Source organism: Embiotoca jacksoni, unplaced genomic scaffold (genome assembly GCF_022577435.1).
Source record: "Embiotoca jacksoni isolate LCO1_2020_lvr unplaced genomic scaffold, fEmbJac1.0.p SCAF_7, whole genome shotgun sequence".
In the NCBI taxonomy this organism is placed as follows: domain Eukaryota; kingdom Metazoa; phylum Chordata; class Actinopteri; family Embiotocidae; genus Embiotoca; species Embiotoca jacksoni.
In genome coordinates, this window is record NW_027185425.1 from 21,465,354 (window position 1) to 21,485,756 (window position 20,403).

Genomic DNA, 20,403 nt, shown 5'->3' on the forward strand with positions numbered 1-20,403 from the left:
AGCTTTAAAGGCCTATACATGGAGTGAAACAACACAGATTGATTAATCTGAAGTTACAGCACAAGACAACTAATGACTCAAGAAGGGACAACACACATCCTTTTAATTCAAGACAAGGGAACACTATCAGCTCAAACAGAAGTACCTAAGGCATCCTTGGTAAATAACATAATACAGCTGGTATAAATTTGAGATCCAATTGTCTTGACTGTTGATACACCAGCACTACCAGGCGTCTTTCTTGCCTACCTTTGGTCCTGGGATGCCCTCTCCTGGAGGCCCTGGCAGACCGAGTGGACCAGGCTGCCCTGTAGATCCCTGGAAACACAATCCCATAGAGCAACTGTCAGCGTATATGGCTACAAGGTAGACGGCATAATGTAGTTATGATATACAGAGGAAATTGTTTATGAAGACAACAGAAATTCCTTCATCCTGTATACATACAAACTGACCTTCAGTCCATAAAGTCCGATTCCAGGAGGACCTGATGGCCCAGAGATGCCCGGTAAGCCTCGGTCACCCTAACAGATAAAAGAGAAAAAAAAACCTTTTCATTTCCTTTGCATCTTATTAAACCCGTCTACTTCTTGGTTCTTCATGTTGTCAAGTCTTTGTCCTTTCTCCCTTTGGTATGTTGAATGGCATGACCTGTCCCATCAGCCACAGCAAACATCCGTCTGAAGACTTTTATCCACCTCATGAATTCCTAAAATAACACTCACCTTCGGTCCAGGTAGTCCTTTCCCTTCAGGCCCCATCTCTCCTTGTACTCCTGGTAAGCCAGGGAGACCCTAACAATGAAGGAAGGGATGTTCATTTACAAACTGAATACAAAGGCCATTCAACTGTACCCTCAATCTGTACTACTCTACCTGTGGTCCGGGCAGGCCGTCTCCCTTCATCCCTGGTGGCCCCACTGGTCCACTATTTCCTTTATTTCCCTGAAGAAGGATGGCGGAGAGCAGTCAGAATACAGGAACATGTTCTATTGCACACTGATTGTAAGATAAATTAACACTCTGCATTATAAAAGAAGCAGAAAAGTCCCTTTTCACAAAAGAAAATGGTGTAATGACATGCACTTCCTTCTTGATTACACAGTGCACTGAGGTCTGATATACTGGTGTGTCATGTGTGTTCATGGTACCTTGGGCCCAATGATTCCAACTCCAGGTTCTCCAATAGGTCCAGTTGGTCCAACAGGCCCAGGATCTCCCTGTTATTTAGACAAGTGAGCAACAAAGTCACTACATTTATTGAAATGTATTTAAAAAAAATGATTCTGGTTCTTGTAGTCAATATGTTGATGGTCAGAGGTTTGTAGCGAACCCACTTTGAAGTATCCTTCACAAAGTGCCAGACCCACATCTCCCCACCCGTTATCTCATTTGACCCTGGATGCACCTTTCCCAATTCTTAACCCCCACGTCATGATGAGCTTTTGTGAAATTGCTCTGGGCCTTCTTTATCACCATTTTACCTCGTAAAAACTCATACCTTCTGCCACAAGTGACATATAGTGATATCCACATCCTTTTAGGTGTATAAAACACGTCACTTTGGAGATCCTGAAATAGGAGATCTTGAAATAGGAAATCCTGCCAGCCGAAAACCACAAGACATCCCTTTTAATCTCTTTTGGGTCACAACTGCTCCAATACATCCACGTCTCCCTCGTGGTCATACGTCACCAAAAACTCACCAGCTATCAGAACAAAACATGGACGTTGTGATTCCTAACGATAAACCCTGCTACAAGGTTCTCTGATGATCCTGCTAACAGTGTGACATTGATCAAAAGTTTGACTTTGAGACTTAAGTGAATATGCGGACACTCTCTCTCTACTCCTCTATGTCCCTCACCCCTCTCTCTCACTCTTCTCCACCTCCTTCACCTCTCTCTCACTCTTCTCCACCTCTCTCTCTGAGTAATTAGGTAGACCGTATTAAAATGTGATGTGTTGTAATAATAAATCTCATCTTACGTTGAAGTCAAATAAGAGACTTCCTTTATACATCGTTTGAATCAAATCGTGCTAAACGTGGGCCTCATGACACCTCCCCCTCATGACACCTCCTCCTCATGACACCACCTCCTCATGACACCTCCTCCTCATGACACCTCCCCCTCATGACACCTCCTCCTCATGACACCACCTCCTCATGACACCTCCTCCTCATGACACCACCTCCTCATGACACCACCTCCTCATGACACCTCCTCCTCATGACACCTCCTCCTCATGACACCTCCTCCTCATGAAACATCCTCCTCATGACACCACCTCCTCATGACACCTCCTCCTCATGACACCTCCTCCTCATGACACCACCTCCTCATGACACCTCCTCCTCATGACACCCCATCCTCATGACACCACCTCCTCATGACACCTTCTCCTCATGACACCTCCTCCTCATGACACCTCCTCCTCATGACACCCCCTCATGACACCTCCTCATGACACCACTTCCTCATGACACCACCTCCTCATGACACCTCCTCATGACACCCCCTCCTCATGACTATTGTGATAGGACATTGGATAAACAAATGACCATTTCCCAGCATGCTTACCTTTTTCTAACTTTTGGAAATGAAGCTACCAAATTAAATAAGTGTCTTGTTTTGTACAGTGATCACACAAACATCACATTTCACTCACTGAGGGAAGGAACATGATTTTACATCCACATAAGTAAAAGTAACTCCAACTGAAAGGTTGATTGTGAGCACTCATTGCATAGAAGATGACAGTAAGTATGAGGTCATGGTGAGACAGGAAGTGAGCCTGCCGCATCCAATGGACCTTTGGAAGTGTCGTCACTTCATCCTCCTAAAGAGCTTCATAAACTGCTTTTATCTTCTGTCTTGTTGGATTCATTCTCAGTGGCACCTTCACAGCAATGAAGTTGATGAGTAGAATGTTCTAGCATAGAGTGCTCTCATCTGCCTACTGCACTCAAGTTTAAATGAATGAAAATGATCAGGACGGAGCTCGTCACTCAGAGGGTCTGTTTGTGAATGAGTGTGTGTGAAAGAGTCACCGGCTGACTGGGTGTCCTCACCTTTGGTCCTGGTACACCACGCCCAGCAGGTCCAGGTAGGCCCGTCATTCCAGGGCTGCCAGGCTCTCCCTGAGCAGAAGAGTCAGTAAAATGTCGTGGAAATGCAAACAGAGTAAACATTTCTCACGCCTTTTCTCAAGCAGAGTGCACAAGCTTTAGGAGATTCCAAAAGAAATCAGAAAAGATTCTTAACCAACATTTTGCATCAAGCTGGAAATAGGCCATGTTTCTTCTCACGTTCATTCTTAAATTGTGACCGTTTAAATGTAAATATTTGATAAAACAAGTGCACAAGATAAGAAATTACAAAATATCCGTAAATATTTTTGAATTATACATCATCAGGATTCAAAACAGCATGACCCATTTTGATCATTTGCTTTTTATTGCTAGAAACATCAGAACATCTCCTCGTCGTCTCAGCCAGCTCGAGGGGCTGTGCTGTCTGTGACTGATAACAGGTCTACAGCACAGGAAACAGGAGACACAGGAAACAGGAGACACAGGAAACAGGAGACACAGGAAACAGGAGACACAGGAAACAGTTTGTGATGTTGAAGAGTCTGGAGCACAGCAGCATTTAGACGGAGCCGAAAGACATATTCAGCTACGATTATTACGTTGTTTTATTACGTTGTTGTTTGGTGGTTTGTTCAACAAGGTAACATGCAGGACACCATGTGTGTTTGTAATTTAGATAGTAAGGAAGCTTTAGCAAGAAAGCTAATGTGGTTGTTGTTCAGAGTCTGTCGCGTCTGATCTGCAAATCCAAGATACAACGTTGACTTTATCACTTTATGGAAAGATAGAGAAAAGCTGTATAATACGGTAAGGGATGAGGCGTTAGTGGCTTGTTGAAAGTTTGAATGGTGTCTCCAGGTGAAAGTATGCCGACGTGGTAACAGCTCAAAGCCGAGGCCATTTCAGAGGATTCCAACATTCTCTTCATTCAATTCCTCGTTACACAAACGAGCCGGTCGTTTTGCCGCATCAATGACGTTTCTACGACGAACGGTGCGGCACTAGTTCGGTGTCAAAAAACACAAAATAATACAAATAAAGATTATGGCCGAAATGAAGAACGTATAGTACGATTGCTTGTTTAGCAATCCCACCAATTATGACCTGACTCTGCACGCCCCATTAGTTATATGTAGCATTTTAGCATCTTTCAGGTCACTGTACTGGTTCAGTCTCACTGCTCTAACCTGAATCATTTTCAGCAGGTATCTCTTAGGTATTCTCGGATCTGTAGCTTGACTGTGGTCTTTAAAAGTGGACACTATGAGTGGTCCTGTGGGACAACCCCTTCATTACTCGAAGCTTTACTTTAAACCCTCAAAAAAACATTCGCCCATTAAATGTGACCCGATCTTAAACCTTTGTGTTGCTGTGGCAACTATCTTAACTATGCTACAGCAAGAAGACGTGACCCTGACAGGAACTGTATTTAACATACCTTAGCTCCAGCGGGTCCAACCGGGCCTGGAGACCCTGAAAGTCCCCGTGAGCCTCGATCACCTCTGTCTCCCTGTGGAAGAACACATTCACATGACGCCACACATCTCAGCGCCTCTGATACTGGAACAAGAAGGAGAGCTCCTATTCTCTGCTCCGAAAATACCGATAAACACAATGATCCAGTTCGTCATCGTTGTGTGTTTATGAACAGAGCAACGATACCATTGTACAGGTTGGTACCTAAACCACAGTGAATTGTGACTAACTGTTGACGTCCACGCCTGCATTTGACATCATTCACACATGAGGGCTCTTAAGCAACACACAGCAGTAAGGATATCCTCTGGAAGAGTAGAAATACTGCATGTTACTTAAAATTACCTTTTCTCCAGGGATGCCTTTCCCCGATGCTCCCTCTAGGCCTCGCAGACCTGGCAACCCCATCTCTCCCTATTATAAACAACACAATATAGATAGATAGATAGATAGATAGATAGATAGATAGATAGATAGATAGATAGATAGATAGATAGATAGATAGATAGATAGATAGATAGATAGATAGATAGATAGATAGATAGATAGATAGATAGATAGATAGACAGACAGACAGATAGATAGATAGATAGATAGATAGATAGTTACTTTATTAATCCCACAAGGGGGAATTTGTTCGCTCCAGCATTTATTGATACAGGAAAGAAATAAAACAGTAAAAAATATTAAATATAAAAATGCATCAGCAGCATTAAGCTAAATAGATGAATCACATCATATTCTGTGATGTGAGTGTGAAAAAAAAAGTTCACGTCAGCTTAAATAAAATGCAAAAAGGGATAATTTTATGTTCACCCCAATTAGCATTTAATGTCATCAACAACTGACCTTATTGGGGTCACACATTTTTATTTTTGTTACATTTCTTGTTTTGTCTGTTCACTTTAGGGTTCTTCTGGTTATAGTAAAAATATAATTCAATAATTGCAATAATATGCGATAATTAATTGTATTTTTGTTCAAGAACACTTCAATTTTCTATGACAATTAAAATTGGGTAGAAAAATTAATATGACAAACATGACATATGTCATAAGGAGGTTAATTGGCAGCATATTAGAATGAGGCTCTAATGAACAAGCATGTCTCATTGTGTTAAATGCCAGGTGTGAAGCAGTAGTGTTGCAGTGTAACTAACCAAATCCGCTGAAATATTGTTTGCATATTTTGCACAACTTTTTAGGACTACCTATTTCTAAAATGCAGAAAGTTCTGAATAGTTCAATCTCTATGTTAAACCAAGCTGCACTCAGTATAGTCTTGTAATTTTACAAAGTGTGATCTTTGACCTCCACTAAAGTCCAGTCCAGTCTCCAGACCTCCAGACTCACCTTCGGCCCAACTGCTCCATCTTCACCAGGAATGCCAGGTATCCCTGCAGCCCCATCAGGTCCTGCCCCCCCCTGCAAAACCACTGATGTATCAACTCAAAACATCCACTGCATCCCATCTGGTTCTCCTGCTCATTCTTTTGAAACAGCGTTATTCAAGAAGAGTTTGGTTGTCTTACCTTTAGTCCTGGCTCACCTATGCCCCTCTCGCCCTGAGGTCCAGGCTCTCCGGGGAACCCCTGGTCACCCTGTGAACCGACACAAATAACACAATGAAAGTCACATCAGATGTGCCACAACTAAAAGATGAAAAGAGTGTTTTCAAGTGGTCAAAAGATGGCTTAAGGAAAATAAAGTGTCATTTAATTTGACTCCTGTGGCAGTTCAACTTCCTCTTTTCACCTCTTGATGTTGCAGTCTCAAAATCTGCAGGTTAACATAACTGATTGGCTGGCAGTGCCCAAAAAAATGACACTGCTTATTATCAAGATGTCCTAGTCTCTGAAAAGGCCTCCAGCTGATCCAAAATGAAGAGAGTGCTCACGTAAACTAAAAACAAAATCAGATTTTGCCAATTTTACCTTCTCTGATTGGCTCCTTGTAAAATTCAGAATAGAATTTCAAATTTTTCAATGTTCTCTAGAATCACTGTTCTGGGCTACTGAAACATGGCGGTGCAACCTGGCACAACATCATCTAGATGTTAAGGGCTCATTCTAAGGTCATGAGAACACAATGATTCGTAGTTCCAGGTGGATATAAACTTATAAAAACACCACTATGAACATTATATCCAATTTCTGCCATTGGATTCCCTGAAATCCGACACACTGAACCTTTAATGAATGAGTTCTAATAATCTAATACCATTGTATACATTACACTCACACAGGGGCTTTTTATGCATTAAGCAATTTCACATTTAATATTTACGATTATATACTTGTATTTTAGTCCTTTGGTAAGTTCTCCATGTATTACTAATGTCTGTAATATAAAATCCACAGTGTTAACTTTCTACTGATACTTCGCTACTAACCTTTGGTCCAACTATTCCCAGTCCCGGAGGTCCTCTGGGACCAGAGGGCCCAGCAGGACCCTGGTCCCCCTAAAGCCAGTGAGAAAAATTTGAATTTAAACTGTAGTTACACAAATAAAGAATAAATACAGGAAGCAAATCCAGGACATTTTCCTTAGCCTTGCCTTTTCTCCTTGGATGCCCGCCCCTGGAAATCCCACTAGACCTGGCAGCCCTGGGCCTCCTGTGTTTCCCTGAGGGTCAGGCAGGTCAACCTTTACAGTATCACAGCTTTGCACTTTACACAATATGTGTTGTCAATCTCAGTCACAGATAACATACCTTATCACCTTTGTACCCGACTCCCGGAGGTCCCCGACTGCCCTTGGGGCCGTCGTAGCCTCTGTCACCCTGTAAGAAACATAGAGTTAAAACATACAACCATAATCTTCACATCTTCACTTTATTAAACCAGAGGAGTCAGCGGTCATTGGAGCGCACCGTCTCTTTAATTCTTAAACTTTAAAACTTAATTAGAAATAATAATTACAAAAACTTTCTTAATGTAGTGAACCTCTATGTCACTCTATGGAACTTACCTTGGGCCCTTGCAGTCCCTCACCTGGGAACCCTGGAGACCCTTGAATCCCTGAAGGCCCTGCTGAACCCTAAACCCATCAACACGAAGATATTAATAACTTCATCAAATGTAATTGTTGAAAGACCTGCTTCATTGTATTGACAAATGCAATTTCATTTCTGTACTTCTTGTTTTGTATCAAATTGTCAAGTCACCAAATACCTATATCAAAAAAATGACATTTACCCCTTGTGGGTACACATGTATTAACATTTCAGATCCACTGATCCGCTGGTCCTGTCAATGCAACACCTTTTCCAGATGCAACCAAAGTCTTAACATTGAAATTAAAAGATCACGTAAACGGATTGGAGTATTTTACATTGAAAGCCCTTTATGTGGTTTAGATCCCGTTATCTAAATTTCCCAGATTTCAACAATTTAAATTTCATAAAGCTGATTTTAAATGTTTAAGGGTTCCAAAATTAAAATAGAAAATCCGATTCAGACACCACTACTATCATGGATAAACAATCCTAACAAGTGATATTGTGTTGTTTCATGACAAAAAATTTCAAAGTTTTGAAACTGCAACGGTTGAAAGAACCTTGAAGGAAGTTCAAAACAACAACAAAAGAATAAGCAGGATGGTTTTCAAGCAAAATATCTCCAGTTTATTTACACCTGGTGTATTTCTCAAAATGTAGCAATAATGAATCCAAAAATATTAGACATTTACTTTTGGAAAGGTTAAGACATATGGAAGCAAAGCAAATAATTTAAATTATTATATAAAAATGAATAACTGAAAAATGGAAAATTGGAACCACTGGAAAAGTAAGCACTGCTTAAGGACAATTCCAGTTTAGATAACCCTGACCTTTTTTCATTAATGTGGCAATTGTGGCTCCATAACTCATGCTAACTTTGCACTGTGAACCTTTGTTGTAAAGATTGAGGGAAAGGAGGATCGACACAAAGCACAAGCTCCCTGCAGCTCTCCAAACAACCTGATTTATACATCATTTTAGAAATGTCTGTTTTCAAAGTAAGTAAACACAGAAATGATCCACTGTTTTTTGATTCTATATACAGTATTTTAACCCATTTAAAAGTACAGTGAAAGTTTTGTAATTTTGGATGGAACAAAATATCTATATGAAGAATACTGAAGAAAACTGAAGTCAAGTGAATTATGAGGCTTTATTTTAAATGTTTATATTATATTAAACAAACACAGGACATTCTGCAATAATATATATGTACTCAGTGTTGTTAACTCACCGGCATCCCTGGTTCACCCAGACCCACTGGTCCAGGAGGACCTGCTCTTCCTTGGTTCCCCTTGTCACCCTGAAAAATAACATTTAGATTAGAGAATAAACTTTGAAGTAGGCAGGACATGAACTGCCCCCCCCCCTCCCCTTTGACAGGTAATGTACCTTTTTTAATCAAGTATAAAACTAAACCTAAATTTACCTTGGGGCCAGGGAATCCAATGCCGTTATCTCCTGGGGCTCCAGGTGCACCCCTTGGTCCTCGCTCACCCTTTAAGGGGGAGTAAAATAAACGTAGAGATTTGCCCATATCGTTAATTTGTGAGCATACCAAGTAGTTTGAAATATCTGAGACTTCAGATCTAGATCCAGTCTTACTTTAGAACCAGATGCTCCCTCTGCACCCTGGTCTCCCGATGCCCCTCTGGATCCCTGGGACAGGAGCAAAACACAAAAGGGCAAGTGAGCAAAATTGATTTCATAAATAATATAAAAATATAATGGAAAGACAAAAGAAAGAAAGACAGAAAAGAAAAGAAAAGGAAAGAAAAGAAAAGAAAAGAAAAGAAAAGAAAAGAAAAGAAAAGAAAAGAAAAGAAAAGAAAAGAAAAGAAAAGAAAAGAAAAGAAAAGAAGAAAGAAAGAAAGAAAGAAAGAAAGAAAGAAAGAAAGAAAGAGTATAGACTCCTGTCTGGTGTCGTGTCAGTTGGCGCATGTCATGACGCAACAGCCGATCTCAGCCATAAAATATAAAAGGCACTCCGGTTAATTACACATGAATTGCAATAAAATCACACATAAAGAGGAAACAATTCAAAATCCTTTTCATCTACTCATCTGGTTCAGTAATCTACGAGCCATGCGAGGTCACAGAGTGTGACACTGAGGCATTAATGCACAAAAGATTCGGTCAATTTACACACGGAAGCTTAATTGGGAAGTCAATTATTTACAATCAAAGCTCCTGATTCAAAATTATTTGTGAACACCACAACATGAATGATGTTTGGATCACATTGCTGTTGTTAATAAATTAATTGCATTGAAAGCTTTAAGAGTAATTTACTTAGGCTCACTCCTTCACATTGATCTGTGTGCTGGTCAGTGACAGTTTCTTAAAGTGAACATGGTCATATTGGATGGATTTAACATTTGGTGTCAGGCTGAGGCCAACATACAGGTTCCATGTTGGTTATTGTGCAGCAAACAGGTAAGTAATACTTTGTGAACAGAGAGCTTGTCAGTTAATTGTTCATCTGCAAGGAGTTAACACAATGGTAAGGACTTAATAAGATTTGCTTAACACAGTTTAAGAAATAAAACAAGATATGCTAAGCTGATGAAGACACTGAGCACATGAAAACCAGATCTTTTTTGGCTTCTGAAGGTGTGCTCGACAGACAAATATTAAGAACTCCTGTTTTACACCACTTTTCATGTTCGCCAACAAGTTCAATAACATGAATGCTTTCCTGGAAGATGATCCTATTATGGGCACCACTATTGCCCCTCTCTGTGACACCTTGCTTCCACCAGGGAAAACTCCAGGAAATAAACAACTGGTCCTTTAAACGGAAACAAATTTATCATCTGTCGGACATAAAATACTGTTTAAGACTGTATAAGGACTGGTGGATGCTAATATTTTGATGGGGAATATGTGCTATGACAGATACATGAATAAACCCCTGATAGTGTGTGTAGCGTTCCTCACAATGGTGTGTGTGTGTGTGTGTGTGTGTGTGTGTGTGTGTGTGTGTGTGTGTGTGTGTGTGTGTGTGTGTGTGTGTGTGTATAGGTAGATTTCATGGGAACTGGAGACAGACTCTTGGTCAGACTCTGACGATGGCTGCTGTTGCTCTCCTGATGCTGAAAGGGGCAACAAGCATTTAAGAAGAGGGAATGGATAATATGTGCCCAAATCTTAATCCTCTGGGACCACGTCTGCCCAAAGACTACAACCAAACATTGCAAGCTTGGATTCCCTGCTTTAGAAAGGCTACATTAGGAAGGGGATAAGACCTAATCCACAACTCACATTCCACAAGTGCAGAGCAGGAGATGGCCTCAGAGTGTGTAGCTTTCACTGCAGCACTAATTGTTTCGGCGCGGATGTGGGGGGACACAGGAATCTTTCAATTTGACCACACACCCAAAACGTGTCTGTTTCAAAGGTTTACTCCATAATATGAATATCAGGCTTTTAAATTCTACTTTGAAGGTCGGGGCCAGTTTAAAAGCACAAACACCAACTGAAATTCTAGTCTACATTAGGTCAATATGAAGCCCACACTTTGATAAATATTTTTTAAGGTTGATTCAACATATTCACTTTATTATGAGAGTGAGAATCAATGTCTGTGAGTTTAGTGCAGAGCTGGAGTCAGGACATGGTTTGTGTTACCATAAAGACTGGAATTTGAGGGAAACAGCTAACCTGATACCGTCCAAAGTTTAGAAATATACCCTTCAACACTTCTATTGGTCATTAGCTAACAGTTTGTGGATGAGTCACCTGCTGGAACAAATTCTTGATAGACAACTAGCACACGATGCCAGATCAGTGAGTGCAGGTTCTTGGTTTTGTTCTCACTTTAGGCACGATGTTAGCAAACCTGGTAACCTTGCTTTTTTTGGGAGGATGCAGTCACTGCAGCTGACTGCAAAAACGGACAAAAACTGTCCCAGCACAAAAACTTCTAAAACCAGTTGGTTTGTCTTTTTAAACATCTGTCTGTGTACAGAATACATAAAAACATACCATGTTTTATGTTTCTGAACTTTAGACAGAGCAAGATTAGTTGTTTCCACCTGCTTCAAGTCTGTATGAAAAATATTCAACCACTCCAGTAATTTTGGTTCAGCTGATTTCTTATGCGTATTAAAACTCCTCACTATTTTGTAAAAGTTACTGACCATGTCACGTTCAATGAAGATGCTGCGCACTACAATTACTTAAATAGATGTACAACCCCGTTTCCCAAAAAGTTAGGACGCTGTGTAAAATGTAAATAAAAACAGAATGCAATGATTTGGGAATCATGTAAACCCATATTTAACTGCAAGTAGACCAAAGACATTTAATGAAAAAGATCTGCTCATTTTAAATTTGATGCCAGTAACATGTCTCAAAAGAGTTGGGACAGGGTCAACAAAAGACTGGAAAAGTTGCGTAAATGTTAAAAAAAAAAAGACACCTGGTGAAACATCTCACAACTAATTAGGTTACCTGGCAACAGGTCGGTAACATTATTGGGTATAAAAAGAGCATCCCATGAGGCAGAGTCTGGCAGCCATGAAGATGTGGAGGGGTTCACCATTCTGTGAAATACTGCGCTGGGCAAATAGTGCAACAATATATTTTTTTTTGCTTTGTGCTCCGTGACAACCACGTTTAATACGTCACCAATTTTGTTATGAACCGTCGTTAGTTCTCTTAGGCAAAGTTAGACATGGGGGAAGGTGGACTAAAAGGGCTCAAAATGTCTGCCTGAGAGCCCGCAGGAACTTGACAATTTGACAGTGGGGCTGCCCTAAACCCTCAAAGTCTATGATGGTGGAAATTGGGATTGGGCTGCAAAGTCTCTCAGCATTGAAGACAGAGAGGTACACTACTTGGTAAAAGACTATGGGCAAATTTAACAACAATTTAAGAAAAATGTCCCTCAACTTAAAATTGCATCTCATCTACGGTTCATAATATCATTAAAAGATTGAGAGAATCTGGAGAAATCTCTGAACACAAGGGACAAGGCTGGAAACCAATATTGGATGGTGGTGATCTTCGGGCCTTCAGGCAGCACTGCATTAAAAACACACTATTCTGGAGTGGAAATCACTGCATGGGCTCAGGAACAATCACAAAAACCATTGTCTGAGAACACAGTTCATCGCTGCGTCCACAAATGCAGGTTAAAACTCTCCAAAGAAGAAACCATTATCTGTGCGAAATAGGAGAGGGACACCCCAGCTTGTTATCTTTTTCAGGGAAATCTTTTCTTATTTCAACAAAACAATGCCAATCCACATTCTGCACATATTCCAACAGCATGGCTCTGTAGCAGAAGAGTCCGTTGATAAACTGGCCTCCTGCAGGCCAGACCTGTCAATCATTGAAAACATCTGGTACTTACGACAAAGGAAATGCGCAGCTGAAATCCTATATCGAGCAAGAATGGGGCATTTCACTTTCAAAACTCCAGAAACTGGTCTTCTCAGTTCCCAAATGTTTACAGAGTGTTGTTAAAATAATGCAGTACAGTGGTAAACATGATCCTGTCACAACTTTTTTGAAACGTGTTGCTGCCATTATAGTCAAAATACATTTTCCAAAAACAAAAATAGGTCAAAGTTGCAACATTTGATATGTTGCCTTTGTTTTATTTTCAATTAAATATGGGTTTAAATGCTTTGCAAATCATTGTATTCTGTTGTTATTTACATTTTACACGGTGTGACAACTTTTCTGGAAACAGAGTTGTACATAAGGAGGAAAAAAATTACATTTTTGCCTTTGTGTAAATGTCACCAAAGGTTTGACGTTGATAAGCTTTATGAAAATAGGATTCTTGGCAGAGCTGTTGTACAGGATTGTGTTAGGCTATACTGATGTTTCAAATGTTCTGTAACTATACATTCAACAAAGTGTAAAGAACATTGGTTACTAGGATAAATGGTATAAACTTCACCTGCTCTCCTCTGGGGCCTTGGGGGCCAAGAGGTCCATTTGAACCCTGTGGATTAACAAAACAATATCACTGCTTTTATATACAGCACTCTGCAACAGCACTCAGTCATCATGTCAATTAAAAAAACAAAAAACAAATACAAAACATGAAGCCTACTTGTTCACCCTTTTTACCGGCGGCACCACATTCACCCTGTTCTCCCTGGAAAATACAACCAGTTAGAAAAGAGGTAAGTCAAGCTCAATACCAAAAAAAATTCTGATCTGGGCACTGAGCCAAGTCAGAATGGACTATCTATGTTCTTTAAGGGGAATTTGTCCTAAATAAAAACTGTAATTGAAATAATAATAATAATAATAATAATAATAATAATAATAATAATAATACATACCTTTTCTCCTTTGCTCCCGAGGCGTCCCTATAAAATGAAATATTTAAAGCTTTCCCATCAGATAGTGGACTGTCCAATGAACATCACTTCAATATAGAAGAATGTCTGTCAACCACCCAAAGTTAACTTTACTTTCTGTCCTCTCTTTACATGCTGGTTAGTGGTTGGCCAAACGTCTGGCTATATCATATTGGTTGTTGAAGCAGTTGCTAGTTTATAGACATTTAAAAAACTTCAGAAGCAAACGAATACATTTGTCACCGTACAGACCTCGATGATATCTTTATCAAGAAATAACTCCCCCACAAACTGTCCTTTTTACATTTCTTTGTGTACAAACATGAGTTACAACGTGATACTTGTGAATTTTAGAAGTTAGAAGCTAGGAGTATTTTTGAAGGTATTGAATTCTCATCTCAATCTCGGCAAGAAAGCAAATTAATATATTTCCTTGAATGTTACACTTTCTTCACCATTTCAAGTGTAAAGTAGACCTAACCTGAAACCTGAAGAGAGGTCTATTCAATCCAAAGGGTTGAAAATACACTGTCAAATTACTCATATCAACACAATGTGCTGAAAACCAACAGCCCAGGCGAGAGGAAAGTATGTGATGATTACCTCAAGGCCCTCCATTCCTGGACGTCCATTAATACCAGCTTCCCCCTACAGTGACCGAGCCCAGACAAAACAGCACATCAAACAACACTTCATGCAATTCTTTCCGTTACCAGCGCTGGATTATGGAAACAATAGAGATTTACCCGAGATCCCTTTGGACCTGGAGCTCCATCAGACCCCGGTTCGCCTGGTTTCCCCTAGATGAAAGTAAAGGGAAATATTGTGCAGAATGAGAATATTCAGGCCCCTTTTTAGTTTTGACTGGTGTATGTTAAAGTGAGGTAGGGCATTCTCAGCGTGACCTTTCTGTAACCCCGCTCCAACACAAACCTGCACCTCAGTGCAGCAGTTTCTCAGATCATCCCAGCCGGTGTGTTTGCTCTCGGCTAATCCTCCATCCTTAACCATTGCGTCTTTCTAAGGGCCTCTCTTTGGTTGCACTGCCAGAGAAAACAGCACTCTCATCACCTGCTACACTTGCATTGTGGGAAACATTTCCTGGTCTTTCACGTCTCTTCCCTGTATTGCTTTGGAAAAAGGCCAGATGCACCTGCTGGTGGAGACCGCCTGGCAATCGAGGTATAACAAGTCCCTATGTGAAACTTACTGGGCTCAGTGTGGCTCAAGAAGTTACTGTCAACCTGCAGTTGGCTGGACCACAACAGGCCAGTCTGTAAGATATCAGCAGCTCTTATCCACTTTGTTAATGAGAGAAGTTGAATTTGTCCTGATCAGCTGATCAGTTGGATCTTTTCACCTGTTCATCACTTTGGTGCAAAGCAGCTATTAGCAAGTTCGTCAATGAAATACAGTAGAGATTTTATTCTACAGAATAATACAACGGCTGGGTAATATCACTTAAAGTCAGGATCAACATAGTTGGACCAAACAGTCCCAACCCAAGGCAAGAGATGACTGAAAGCTCCAGAAAAAGCTCGTTAGTGGACCGAGAGTCGGGGTTGTTTTGAGAAACTGCTGTTTCCAAAGTCAGTCAATATACATGAATAAATGTACCTTCTTTACACACCAGTTTCCTTTTATTTCCTTTATCATGTCGCCTCACTTCCTGCTAAATTACAGTTGAGTTTTTGGCTGATTGGTTGGCTGGACGTTAATTTTTAGAAACTTGTGGATTGTGTAAATGTATGCATGTAACACACACATGGTGCAGATACATACTGTATGAGCAGATCATACGAGGTTTATTGTCCAGACCTTGATAGTTTCTACTCTAGTGCTTACAGGGGACCACCTGACCTCCCTTTTAGATCAACCACTGGGTCAAAATGAGTTTTGATTATTATACACAATTTATGTCATAATCTAATATGAAGGTCTCCATGAAATCTTCTCACCATTTTTATAATTCCAGCTTGATTTTAAAAAAACGGATCGAAGTCTTTTAATATATACATACATTTTTGATTCCACTAACGATATGATTGTAAGAATACCACAATTATTACAATAGTTTTTTCGATCCCAAATTTTAACAGTGTTGGATGTAAAGAAGAAACACATCCTCTACTGGTCAGTAGTGAGACTCCTGTCATCCAGTAAAGAGATTAACAAACTACATCTGGTCTGGTTGCCTCATTCACAGAAAAATGATTCCAAAATATGAAAAACGTGCTGATACTTTTCTATTCATCTTCCTGTGGTACTGGAGATGCTGGAGATACTGGACAGGAGCAACAACATGTGGGAGGGTCCACTGGTTCTCAAAGAGAAAACACCACGAGTCTGGAGATATTTTGCGTTTGAGTCGGCTTATCGGAGACCAGTCATAGAAAACTAAAAGCCAGAATACAAACAAGTCACACAGCGTCTGGAACAAAATAAGGAAACACTTCAAACTTATTTGAGCAGATCAAAGACAGACATCCAGATCTGTTCGCAGAATTCAAGGTGTGAGCGTTCCAGTCATTAATTTAATATAATATATATTAACAACATCCTGAAATGGTATTATTAGTTTTAGGGCATTGTTGCCGCTGCATCGCTGTAGCAATGATCCACTCAACGTTCACAAAGGTTGTTTAGGCTAACATAATACATGCAACAGTTTTTTATTTTTAGTAAGAGACAAACTATATCCATTTTATAGCTTTTTTTGTATTGAATTTGTTCAAGAGAATCATGGTATTTAAATAGTATTCGTAAAAACGTCCAAATATCTGGGATGGTGACGTCCCTATGGGTGTGCACTAACAGACGTACCGGACCTCCAGGATGACCCCGCTCCCCTCTCTCACACAGGCAGGTTTTGGGCTGTGGGCACTGAAATAAAGACATGGAAAACAACAAAATATCTTATTACATTAATTATATATTTTTTCTTTTTCGAACAAAGTATAAGAAAAAAATGCAAATAAAATTCCAAATACACAACAATTATTTGAATATATTTACTCAGATAATTAGTGTATTATTCAACAATCTTGTCTTACTTACCCCAGTTTTAACAACCGTGTTCTAAAAGAAGAAAATAAAGAAACAAACAAAATATTATTTAACAGGCAACCTGTGGAGTACATCTGTAGAACTTTTGAATGGTCGCTTTCACAGTTTATTCTTAAAAATGTGTCCTTATTGTATATTCTTTTCTCTATTTCTCTTTTAATTACTATTAGTTTCTTTTTTTGAATGCATATTTCCGGGTCGTCCAGTGCGAGTACTGTGTGTGTATGTTTATACCGTCTGTACTCCCTCTGAATGTCAGTAGTCTGTGTAACAACTTCATCATCGTGTCAGTCTCAATGATGAGCAGATTATAAGACATCACTGACCAGTTCATTGAAGAGTCTGTTGTCCAGCTGGCTGTCAGTGAGGCTGAGGACATGCTGCTGTGGGGGGGCGCTGGCGATGGACCGCAGCTTTGTCCCCATGTTGCCGTCCCTGGGCAGCCCGGACAGCCTGATGGTGAACACTCGGATGTTGTGCTGTTTGGCCTCAGCAGCAGCCATGACAGCGCTGGGGCTGCGTGGGTGGTCGGCTCCGTCCGTCATCAACAGCGCCACCCTCAGGCTGCTGGGGGACGTCTCGTGGCTGAACACCTTGGTGGCATTGGTGATGGCGTATGCAGAGTAAGTGCCGTGACCGATGAAGGTCATGGAGACCACCCGGCTGTGGAAGACGTCCAGGTCCTGCCAGTCTCTGAAGTTGTGCTCCACCAGCACGGTGCTGCTGTACTGCAGAGCGGCCAGGCGCAGCCGCACGCGCCAGCCGGCCGAGTGGAGCTGCATGAGCTTGGTGCTGAAGCGCAGGATGAACTCCTTCTGTCGTTCAAACAGTAGAGATTTGGCTTTTTCTGAACTGTCCACGATGAACATGATTTCCACTGGACAGATCAGGACTAGGCAGGAAGGAAGAGATGGAGGTTTACCTTCCAGCAGAAGCTAGACAAAGTACACATCTGTATATTTCAAAAAGTCCATTGTTTCTCCAGCAACTGATCCTAAGAACTGATCCCTCCACCCATCCACCACTTGAGTCCAGAACAAGACATCTTCACAACCACTGACCAGAAGCTTTAGAACGAGTGGATAGAGATTGTTGATTATTTTGGTCAAATTGTAATGTTTCAGTTGTTCTCCTGGAACAACAAGACAACTTCAAAGCTTCACCAACAGACTGGCTCTGCCAGTATCATCACATCATACTGGTTTATTACAGATATATTGCTATCGACACTTTTATATGAGTATCAATAAATTTAAGTACAGATCCTTCTTTAAAATGTTTAAATGTTTATAATAATTAACAGATATCAATAACATCCAGTGTATTAATATTTGATTTATTTTATTCTTAAACATAGCTATAGGTACTGGTCAATACATGTTGCGGTATTTTCATCTTTCTATTGCATTACTTTTTCTAGGAAAATATTGTACCTTTCCTTCCACTACTTTTATTTTGGCAGATTTAGTTACAGATTCAGATTAACACAAAATAGAATCAACAAATGATGACTATATATTTCTATGGATGACGCTTCCTAGCAGCCCTATAACCCTACTTTAACAACTGCAACATACAATGTAGTGCTATAATTACAAATGATTATTACACATGTGTTTGTAGGTGTGTTTTTTTTTTTTAAAACAAGACATTGACTTGTTCAGCACATTTCTACATTATAGTTTTGCTACTTTGCTAAAAACATATCGGTGCGTTTTCCATCTGTGGTGTAGGTCTCAAAGCTCCAGCATTGGAAAGGCTCTAATTTTCAACAGTGTCATGCTGGATAATCGCAGTCCGCTGAGGATTCATGGAGAAATATTACCAGATGGACCATGGTGTCACAATGAAATCATATGTGTCCCGAGCTATAACATACATATACATATATACATCACCTCTGCAGTCAAACAGAGCATTACAATAAACACACATAACACACACAAATCCCCGACACATCAACATTTCTACATGGCTCATGCGTCATTGGAGATAGTTTTTACATTTTCATCAGTGCCCAACTTCTCCATGAGCAGCATATCTTTGGCCAAGGTGATGTATAGCTATGATAAATGTTACAACACTTACTTTTGGCCTCATTAACGATGACCTGGTTGTCATCTCTTTGTCCCTTCCTCCTTCTCTTTTGGCCTCGGGTTGGGCCGGACAGCGCCAGAGTAAGAATCAAAACCTTCATGAGCCACCGCAACGTCATCATAGAGTCCAGCTGCTTGGCCTGCAGAGAAGAGAGCAGCTCTAGTGGTAGATTGTGCTGCTATGACTTCAGTCCACTGTTAGTGAAAGGTAGGAGAGCTGCAGTGACGTGACATGGACACAGGAGGGAGACAGGACTCAAAGTGCTCCCTGGATCTACAGTTGGATCTGGTCTGTCCCATGATGATGAAGATACTTTAGTCTGTGGCCTCAGCTATCTGCTCTCTGCTGGTTGACATCATTACTGTCACCTCTATGGCTGCTTTTACAGTACGAATCACTACTGCTGCTGTTTTTTATCAATACTTCTGATACATCTACCTAACCTAACCTAACCTAACATCTGCTGCTCCGAGTACAATGAACACTGCCATGACTGCAACAAAATAATTACCACAACAAATAGACACCTACTGCTGCTAGTATATTAGGGTCAGACAGTACAGCATCATATATACTGGAAGATAATAAAACAAAATCCTGAAGTGTCTTTAAAAAGCTGTTTATTCTGTGTTTCCATTATTGTGGGCAAGTCCACAATCAGCAGTGATTTATATCAATACAGTAAATCTGTGTCAGAAACAGAAACCGTTCCCTGGTTAATTAATTCAGACACTGACAACATCTCAAAAACGGATATTATGACATAAAAATGACTCATACAATGATAGAATATTGTTTCTACTGCCCTCATCACTACTGCAGTTAGTAAAAAGTTATATCAGTATGCTGATATAATTATTGCTACCACTATATCTGATCATATTAATATCTGGTGTAATAGGCCCACGGGTACATTCTAAAATAGGTAATCTACTACTCCAACTATAACTCCCCCATTCCTGCTATTCATTATACTAATTACATTGTTGTCGCAATATTTCAATTATACACAGGAATCAAATGTTTTATAGAAGTACAGCTGCTTTACTTTGCTGCTCCTGTTGCTACACAAAATAATGTCGAAATTACAGGTATGGTGTGTCTGCACTAATAACTGGCTAAAAACAACAACAACAACAACAGCAGCAGCAGCAATAATAATAATAATATGAATATGCTGCTCAAGAGTTGAACTGCAGCAGACTATATGATTTAAAGAGTTTTGAGTCTGCGTCACACATCACGTAATTTGTCGTAAGGTCCCGTACCTGCGTGTTGATGAAAGAAGAGCTGGAGGTTAATCCATCAGAGATGAAGTCCTGTGTTCTGCTGCAGCTGCTTCTGTCGA

At 40.3% G+C, this 20,403-nt stretch overlaps 1 protein-coding gene across 1 annotated transcript in view; it reads right to left on the reverse strand.

Annotated features, from left to right (window-relative positions):
• The window catches only part of col28a1a (collagen, type XXVIII, alpha 1a), a 36,318-nt gene extending 15,915 nt beyond the window's left edge, over positions 1-20,403 (reverse strand). Inside the window, exons 1-27 of the mRNA XM_069176782.1 lie at positions 20,324-20,403; positions 19,047-19,194; positions 17,285-17,850; positions 16,950-16,970; positions 16,716-16,775; positions 14,639-14,692; positions 14,496-14,540; positions 13,875-13,901; positions 13,640-13,684; positions 13,484-13,528; positions 9,175-9,228; positions 8,999-9,067; positions 8,804-8,872; positions 7,539-7,607; positions 7,282-7,350; positions 7,125-7,193; positions 6,961-7,029; positions 6,101-6,169; positions 5,922-5,993; positions 4,915-4,983; positions 4,532-4,603; positions 3,073-3,141; positions 1,151-1,219; positions 876-944; positions 726-794; positions 456-524; positions 250-318 (exon numbers count right to left, since the gene is read on the reverse strand). Of these exons, the coding sequence (XP_069032883.1) occupies positions 250-318; positions 456-524; positions 726-794; positions 876-944; positions 1,151-1,219; positions 3,073-3,141; positions 4,532-4,603; positions 4,915-4,983; positions 5,922-5,993; positions 6,101-6,169; positions 6,961-7,029; positions 7,125-7,193; positions 7,282-7,350; positions 7,539-7,607; positions 8,804-8,872; positions 8,999-9,067; positions 9,175-9,228; positions 13,484-13,528; positions 13,640-13,684; positions 13,875-13,901; positions 14,496-14,540; positions 14,639-14,692; positions 16,716-16,775; positions 16,950-16,970; positions 17,285-17,850; positions 19,047-19,176 (2,157 nt within the window). The 5' untranslated portion in view covers positions 19,177-19,194; positions 20,324-20,403. The remainder of the gene's footprint in view (positions 1-249; positions 319-455; positions 525-725; positions 795-875; positions 945-1,150; positions 1,220-3,072; positions 3,142-4,531; positions 4,604-4,914; positions 4,984-5,921; positions 5,994-6,100; positions 6,170-6,960; positions 7,030-7,124; positions 7,194-7,281; positions 7,351-7,538; positions 7,608-8,803; positions 8,873-8,998; positions 9,068-9,174; positions 9,229-13,483; positions 13,529-13,639; positions 13,685-13,874; positions 13,902-14,495; positions 14,541-14,638; positions 14,693-16,715; positions 16,776-16,949; positions 16,971-17,284; positions 17,851-19,046; positions 19,195-20,323) is intronic.